This window comes from Solanum stenotomum, unplaced genomic scaffold, assembly GCF_019186545.1.
Source record: "Solanum stenotomum isolate F172 unplaced genomic scaffold, ASM1918654v1 scaffold30406, whole genome shotgun sequence".
In the NCBI taxonomy this organism is placed as follows: domain Eukaryota; kingdom Viridiplantae; phylum Streptophyta; class Magnoliopsida; order Solanales; family Solanaceae; genus Solanum; species Solanum stenotomum.
Genome location: NW_026030956.1, coordinates 543337 through 552215, shown reverse-complemented (window position 1 = coordinate 552215; position 8879 = coordinate 543337). Strand labels below are relative to the sequence as shown.

The 8879-nt window shown below is 29.0% G+C and overlaps 1 protein-coding gene across 1 annotated transcript; it reads right to left on the bottom strand.

Annotated features, from left to right (window-relative positions):
* Window positions 1-4340: 4340 nt before the first annotated feature.
* On the bottom strand, window positions 4341-6562 carry LOC125851854 (heat stress transcription factor A-6b). Its single transcript, XM_049531601.1, has 2 exons — window positions 5920-6562; window positions 4341-5155 (listed from the first exon to the last, which is right to left on the bottom strand). The coding sequence occupies exons 1-2, from the start codon at window positions 6205-6207 to the stop codon at window positions 4355-4357; spliced, it is 1089 nt and encodes a 362-aa protein (XP_049387558.1). The 5' UTR covers window positions 6208-6562; the 3' UTR covers window positions 4341-4354.
* Window positions 6563-8879: the final 2317 nt, after the last annotated feature.

Here is an 8879-nt window from a genome sequence, read left to right as displayed (position 1 = left end):
TGTTACAATATATTTTTTCATCATATTGATTGATATGAGAAAACTTGTAATTTATAGTACTTTTTTGTATAGTTTTTGTATATCTAATTTTTTTGTTTAAAATATCAAATTAATGTAGTTTAATTTAATTTAATTTTGAAAATTAATTAAATTGATTTTTGAAAAACCGCAACACACAAATAAAAGTGGAGGAAAGAAGTATGTATTATGTAATCTTGACAGCTCACTACTTAAAAATTAGGGATGACAATGGGGCGGGGCGGGTTGAGCTTCAACCCACAAAAATTCAACCCGCACCGCCCCGCACAGCATAGTTAAAAAATTTGATTTCAATCCGCCCCACATAGAAAATATTGTTTTCAGCATAAATTTATTCATTTTAATTAGTATATGATTTACTAATTATCAGCTATTACAAAATTAAAATGTGATTAAACAAAAATTTAGTACCTCAAAAGTTGTAAACTTTTTAACAACATTTCAAACATATCAGAAAGAAATTAACATTATTATATTATTAAAGTTAGGATGAAATCATGCATTGATATTCTACAAAGACTAAAACTTAATTATAATAAACTTGACCAATAAATCTCTAAACCCATACCATTTATTATTTAGTTAAGTCACACCAAATTGTGAATCAAAAAAACTTTTATTTTTATGCATTATTTTGAGCCATCTCAAAACAATTTTTCTTTGTTATTTAATTTATAAATAATATTTTCATAAGAATACAATTTTAGTTCTGATAATCATTGGTCATTTTGAAACAGAAACTTTTAGATTTTAAATTTGAGATAGTCAATTGTAATTTTCTTATTTAATCTAAAAAATGGAATAGAAATATTAAGGGGAGATCTTATTTTTTTGGTATAAAAAAGAAAGTTTTGCTTACTATGTTTAAATATTCTTATAATTTGTATGTTGAATGTGTAAAGTTAAGCCTTCAGTTGTAGGCTAATAATATAGTGCGAAAATGAAGTTATTGTACCCGCCCGCACCCGCAAAAAAACTAAGTATTTTGATATAGACCTGCCCCGCCCCGCATCTGTTCAAACCCGCCCCACCCCATATCCGCCCCGTTTCATTGCCATCCCTACTTAAAAACACGAAAAATCAACTGCAAAAACTGAGGAGCTAAATTGACGGATAAAATTGAGGGATTTCGTCAGCTTGTAAATTTTTTTTCTCAAAATATTTTTTCGTATGGCACCTATTATTCACATAAAATACGTTGAAACTATAAATAATAGGAGTAATTATTTTTTTGAAAAAGAAAATCGATCAATATCTATCGGTTAATTTAGCACAATTTCTTTGAAAAAAAGTCTAATTATATTCGTATTTTTTAATTTATTTTTTTCAAAATCAATGTCAATTTTAAAGCACAAAACTGTCGTTGAAAAATATAAATAATAACACAAGATAATATAAATTACACAAGTATTTGATCAAATAACCCGAATTATTTAGTAGTAGAATTGTTCAATGTCATGGTATATATGGTACATAAGGGTTTGGTTCCAAATTGCCGCTTTTCATTTATTTTTTTTAGACTCCATCGTTTTTTATAAAATCGGCAAGAATCCCTTAGTTTTTTCTATTTTATTTTATACCAATTTTTTCAATATATAATTTGATATTTATACATTTTATACAACTAACCAAGGCATTCCATTGATTTTTTAAAATCAACTCATTATTTTTCAACGTAATTTAATCTGCCGGGTTTTTACTTGATTTTAGGTCATAACCAACTAACGTCAATCGGCATTTCACATTTTTTTTTCAATAGTGTCAATTAATTATAGTACTCCTATGTCTTTTTTTAATCGGTAAAAAAACACATTTCTATGTTTAATAATAATTTGATTTAAAATATTTATTTTATTCTTAATAAAATGATTTCTAACAACATAAATATGTATAACTTATTTCAGACCACAAATTTCAAAAATCTATCTTTCGTTCTTATGTTAATTAACTCATATAAATTAGGCCGGAGGAAGTAATATTTACAAATGCCGAGGAAAGCCGAAAACAAGGATGACCTTTTGTGTATGTAAATGTGCTGAAGCAAACATATCTACAGTGCCAACCTAATTGCCTTATCCTCATTTTCCACTTTACTCATAATTCTTTTCTGGAATCATTCAATACATCTTATTTTTTTTCATTTATTCAAACTTACATACTATGGCATCGTATAGTTGGTAGAGTATTTGAATTTTTAACCTAATAATCGCGTGTTCAAATTCTACAATATCTTATGCATCGTCGCATTTAAAGATGAATCTTCAATCTTTTGATTCTTTTATCGTTGTGAATCACTTGGATAAACGTAGTAATTCGTGAAAGGAGAGTAACATAATGTAAAAAAACTAGTAGATATATGGTGAACCTAAGGCACATTCTTTAAGACTTACATATATGGTAATAATATTAATTCCTAGGTCGGCGCAGAAGTGCATTTCGGCCTTCCACTTGTAATTTATGATGTACAGACTATACTATACCTGTACCTAATATTCGAAAAATTAAATCACATGTATGCGCCGACTTATATTATGTTCCATCCAATATTTTGAAAATTTCGAATAGTTTAGGTGTGTTTTTGAATTTATCAGTGATAATTTTGAAACTGTTATCACTTTTTTTTAATTATTATTTTGATAGTTTAGATTTGCTACCAACTCGATCTAGACCTATTTACATGATTAATTAATCTTCTTCCATATGGCATTTTGTTTTCTTCTTGTGGCAATTTTAATTGTCGAGGCAAATGGCTATATTGTTAATTCCGTAACGATTGAATGGTGCATTACACAACTAATATGTGATAAAAGTACTCTTCTAGTTTTAAAATAATTGATACATATTTTTAGTTTGTCCACTCACCCTTAAAAAAGTACTCACTCCGAATAAGTAAAATGTATTTTTATTAATTTATCTTTCATAAATATTTTGAAAACAAGGTAATCTGTTAATAATTATGTAAAAAATGGAATAATATCATTAATGTCTTCTTGATTATACTATGAAATATCACTTTTCTTTTAAACAAAATTAAGAAAATAATTAAAAACACACTTATTTTAAAATTAAAAAAAATATTAGCGGAGATTGATTTTGTGCATAAAAAGAATTAAGAGTTAGGAATTAGGTCATTTTTATTGATGAGTCGTGTGAAAAAGTTACGAAGAAATAAGAAAGGTCGGTCCGCCTCTGTCGACCCACCAAAATAAATTAGTAAAAATATGCTATCTGTCAATGGAAATTGAGACATGCTTGCCAACAATCAAACAAAATCTAAGCTTTTACTCTAATTTTATAATCCCTCAATATTCAAAACTATCAAATATATTTTTTGAGTTTCATTAGATACAAAGAAAATCTCCCCTATCTATCATTTCATTGCTAAATATCACTCAATTTCTTTAATAAACTCGATTTATTAGAAATCAATATATCATGGAAATTAGAAATTGTGGTGGAGTGGTAATTAATCTACTACAAAAATAACATTTAGCGGCAATAAATATATACATTAACAAAGAGTGATAAAGCCTTTATCGACATTAGTTAATTGTCATTGGATCCAATGTCACTATAGACTTAGGGACATTTACAAAGAGTGCTAAATGCCGCCAAAAATACATTTTTAGTGGCAATTAAGCTATTGCCGTTAATTAGTTGCGGCGCTAAAGATCATTTTTGATGTAGTATAAATACTCTGTCATCTTTAATCATAGGTCTTGGGCTCGAGTCTTTTTCAGCACAAAGCCGCCTTTAGGACTTCCCGGTGTGAATTGATCCGGATATAGTCAGGCTCCAATGTGGATGTCGGGCACCGGGTGGAAAACCAAAAAAAATAAATCGATTTAAGCTTGACCACCATGCCATGAGCTATCAAATTAGTCCTTTCTTATTTTTATAATTGTGATGTTTAGATTAGCTTGCCATCTTGATTAATTTTATGGAGTACTTCTACTTTCCACCGATATATTTACCGGGCAACTATATCCTTACAAGTGTTTAAACAGGAAAATAAGGTAGCAAAATAACAATGGACAAAGTACATTCAATAATGAAGAAAGGAAGTTGACCTTCCAAGAGTTAAAAGGAACATAAAACACTTGAGAATCATAAAATCAAACTAAATTAACTTGTAGAGTATGTTGCTTTCTTTTGCAAAAGAATTGCCATCCTCCCAAGTAATTATCATCTAATAATCTCAGGATCCTGTATGAACACAAGATGTTTTGTGCACTGGACTTCCTCCACGTAGAACTAAAATCCAAACCATACAAAAGACAAGAAGGGAAAACTAATAGTAGTGAAATGATATTTTTTACTTTGGTGTAGAACCCAAAAATCCAAGCTGATAAGCCAAAACATCCACATGATCTTCCTCATTTTCTCCTTCAAGTAAATTGATCTCATCTTCAATATTTTCATTCAACAAACCCTCCCAAAATCCTTCATGATCAATAGATTTATTCTCAATATTATAGTCTTCTTCAAAATTGATTGTGTTCTCACTTGGTCCTCCTTGCATGCTCATACCAAGTGATGTCTCCAATTCAAGATCATCAAATCCATTCATTTCACCATAATAATATTCATGAGGTTCCATCTTTATATTGAAATTTTCATCACTATTATTAACACTATGGTCTAATTCTCCAACAATATTACTAGGACCTTGATGATGATCAATTTGCCTCCTTCTCTTATTCCTAATTTCTTCTTCAAGTTCCTTCCTTCTTTCCTTTTGTTGCATCATTTGCTCCAAAAACCTTGGATTTTGCATTGCTTTAGCCAAGAAATTCATCATTTGTTGTTGCTTTGCTTCTGTCCTCTTAAGCTTTTCTTCCATTGATTTGATGTGTGATTTTGTAGTTTGTTGATGTTGTTTAAGCTCCACCAATTCCATCATCAAATCTTTCTTCTCGCGCCTTAATCGATCAATTTCTCCATCTATCTCAAGCTTTCCCAATTCAATATAAGAGTCTATACCTTGATTTGAACCTTGTCCAGGATGGCAATTACTTGTTTTTCTCCTTCTAATTGTTTTCAAGAGATGCCTTTGCCCCCTCAAGAAACCTTCATGAGCAAACTCCCATTGGTCTGGATTAACCTTCCTAAATCCCTACATGATAATTCACATTGCTAGTAATATTTATCTATTAGGGAAGAAAAAGGAAAGCAATCATAATAGGATTTAACTTATATATATTGATCATAGTAGAGGTAATTTTTATATTATTGAATTGTTACTATCGTTATCTTTTAGCTGACATGATAGTATAAAAAGTCTTTTACATAAATTGTCGGGTATAATAGTTAAACTCATAATATAATTGTCTTTGTGCATTCATACAAGAAATATTGTTAGGAGAAACTACATAAACTAATGAAATGTTGTTGCTGGACAGAAGTTAATTGGAATTGGCTCATGAGTTGTGGTAATGTTAACTATACATAAGAAAATGTACATTTTTTTTTGTTTATAAGTGAAGATTTCACTTCCTTGATTAGAGATTGAGTTGTAGATACATGTGTATAAGTTCTCTAAACTTCTATGTCTTTCCATTTTAAAGTCAAATTTGATTTATTATTTCTCCACAATATATACTTTAAACAAAAGAAACAAATCTAGTGCAAGTTGCCAATAAAGGAAAAAAAGAATCTAGTGCAAGTTGCAATTTCAAAATTCAAAGTATTCACTAGAAGCTTCACAAACATGAGAAAATTCTAGAGCACTATAATTATCAACAATTATATAGTAAATATCATTATGTAGAACACATCAAGTTTTTGTCTTTCTTGTTCCCTTTATATATATAAGTATTTTGTGTGCTAGCTCATATATACTATTTTTGAGTTGGCTAGAGAATTTAAAATAATGCTTACATAAGTATTGAGCTGCCTGACAAAGCTTGAGAAATTGCTATGCTTGAAGTACCTTGGAAGAAGATTCATGGCAAAAGTTTGAGGATCCCAAACAATGAAACTATTATTACCTATACTCCAAGAAACAACATTATTGGTGTTTTGATCATCCACAAATTCATAAGTCTTTGTTAGAAATGGTGGAGGTCCATTCTCATGAAGCCCCTCCATTGGTTGAGGAATCCACATACTAGGCTCATTAGATCTAGGAAACTCTTCTTTTATTGGGACACCAAAATTAGGATCCATATAAATCTTGATCTAACAAGGGGTATACTAGAAAGTTAAATCTTGAATAAAGGAAAATATGTTTAATTAATGTGTTTTGAAAGTTCAAAGAGAGTGTTGTTAGCTAACTACAACATCTTTGGGAGATTTAGGGTTTGGGAGTGAGGAGAATCAAGATTTAGATGAAAATGAGAGAAAGAGTTAATTTTCCAAGAAATTGGAGGATATAGAGAAGTAAAAAGAGTTTGTAAAATTAGATTTGGATTTAGATTTGGAGGAGAAGGAGATGGAATATTAATATGTTGTATTAATGGAGGTCAAGAGTGAGAGAGAAGAGAGAGATGTTAGGTCATAGTTTGATGAATATAGGTTTTGAAAATAATAATAATAGTTTATGGTATGGTCCTTAGATATTTTTAGTACCTTTTTGCTTTTTTTAATATGGAGTAACCCTTTTGGGAAGGTCTTGGTAGGAGGAGAGTTTATTTGTTCATTGAACCTAAAATGGTAGATAAAACTTGTGTACTAATTTAAATTCTTTATAATTAGTTTTCATCTTTCTCTTTCTGGTCAAAAGTAGTAATAAAAAATTATAACATTTTGAATTGTCTCAAATTCCTTTTTATGGTTGCTTGCTTGGATTCTAAATTTGACCTAGAATGAAGAGGTACCTTAAACTTGTATATTTGTTTTGTGAACTTATTGAATTAGGATTGAGAAAAATTAGGTGTTTTATTCATAAATTAGGTCGAGACAAAATGGACAGATTAATAGATATAAACGGTCTAGTTTTCAATTTAATAAGTCAAACAACGATTGCTTCACTTATTATTTTGATATTACTTAAGTCAATAAATTTAAATAGTAAAGTAATTTTAGTTCAAATTTTTATTTTTGTAAAAAAGGTTGTACATGAAACAATAGTTGGAGGGAAATGATCAAAGAAGTCATGATATTTTCAATTCTATTATACTCAACATCCAAAATTTTCTTAAAAGTCCAGTATTTAATAATTCTTGACAGGAGGAAATTGTAACTTATTATGATTTCTTCTTTGTTAAGCACTTTGCATAAAAAAAATTACTTTTCCAAATCAACCTTGCTTCTTTACAAAATTAACTATTGCACTAAATTATAAGATTAAGTTGTGTTTGGTACGAAGAAAAATATTTTCTTTAATATAATTTAGTGATAAATTTCGTTTAAGACGTTTGATAGACAAACAAAAAATTATTATCACAAGAATATCTATATTGTCATCCTGAAAAATATTATGGGTATAGGGTGAGGTGGCATGGGGTGGTCCGGGGAGAGGAAGGGGGAGTGATCGAGAGGAGACGCTGAGGAATTGAAATGTTATTTATAAAACTTGTTTTCTCTATTTATTTTTCTAGTTTTTAATTAATAAACTTATTTTTTTAGAAAAAAATATCTTGAGCAATCAAATCAAAATAACAAACGTCAACTTATTTTAAATTGAGGTGTAATTGTTATGGGTGTCCAAGCGTGTTTTTGAGTTTAGGTAACTTACTTCATTTTAATCCAAAATAAATTAATAGGAAAAACTCTGACATTAATATTTTCCATAAATAAAAAGGCAATATTGGAGGACATATATAATATGAATTCATTAATGTAACCTTCATAAATGCAGCTAATTAAAACATTTCTTTATTCCTTTATCACTATTTTTTTTTCCTTTTTAGCCAAACAGTGAATAAAATTCCAGAGATTTCTGGAGCTAGTTATTCATCTGGACCCCAGAAAAAAAAAAAACATTTAACTGGAAATTTTGTTCTCTTATGATATTATTACATATATCTTTTTCCTTGTCTTTTCACAAAATGGGCCACTTGCAGATTTTTAGGTAGTGGATATGGGAAATTTGGCCTGGGGAATTCAAAATTTCAGATGCAGTAATACGGTAAATACTAATGTTGATAAAGACTTTAATGTGAATATTTATTATCGTTAAAAATTATTGTGTAAGAAATTATCAATATTAAAATTGCGAGTATCAGGGGTGTAGCTATGTTATAGTCAGGATGTCCAATCTGACACCCTTCGTCAGAAAATAATATCATATATATAAGTAAAATTGTATACGAAGTGATTAAATAAAATATTCTAAACACGCTTAACAGAACAAGGTGGTGTAGTCTAATAATTTTAGATGTCTTGAAAAAACATGTGCTTAGGATGCCACATGTTCAAATCTTACTAGCAATTTCACTTTTTTTAAATAATTTCAGTGAAATTTCTGACTCTGCCACTAACGAATATCTGCTAAAAATCACGAAGGTATGGAAATTAGGGACGAAAAAAGATGAAGTCTTATGAAAATATATTGTAGTAAAATGTTGGTTGGACATATCTTGCATATGTCCCAAAAGTAAGGGAAATATCTTGGACACTGGACATTACTATATTATATATGTGCTAAATCAAAATAAAGTTTGAATTGACAGGTGCTACTTTACGTTATTTTATATTATTAAAGGGTCCACTATTTTGATTGCAAACATCTAGAACTTGCATTTAGCAAATGATTATTTTTGCCTACTTTATAATATAGTATAATAATATAAAATATAAATATATTGAAAGAAACAAATTACTCATAAAATTTTCATATTATTTCAATTGACGTGGTTCTTTTCTTTCCATTAATAACTCTTAAAACAATTGGGATT

Bases quoted from the DNA above. Each gene is read 5' to 3' on its own strand.
- LOC125851854 (XM_049531601.1), bottom strand. From the start codon at position 6,207: ATGGATCCTAATTTTGGTGTCCCAATAAAAGAAGAGTTTCCTAGATCT. The intron at 5,156-5,919 runs GTAAGCATTATT...ATTATCATGTAG, and splicing joins TCAGGCAGCTCAATACTTAT to GGATTTAGGAAGGTTAATCC.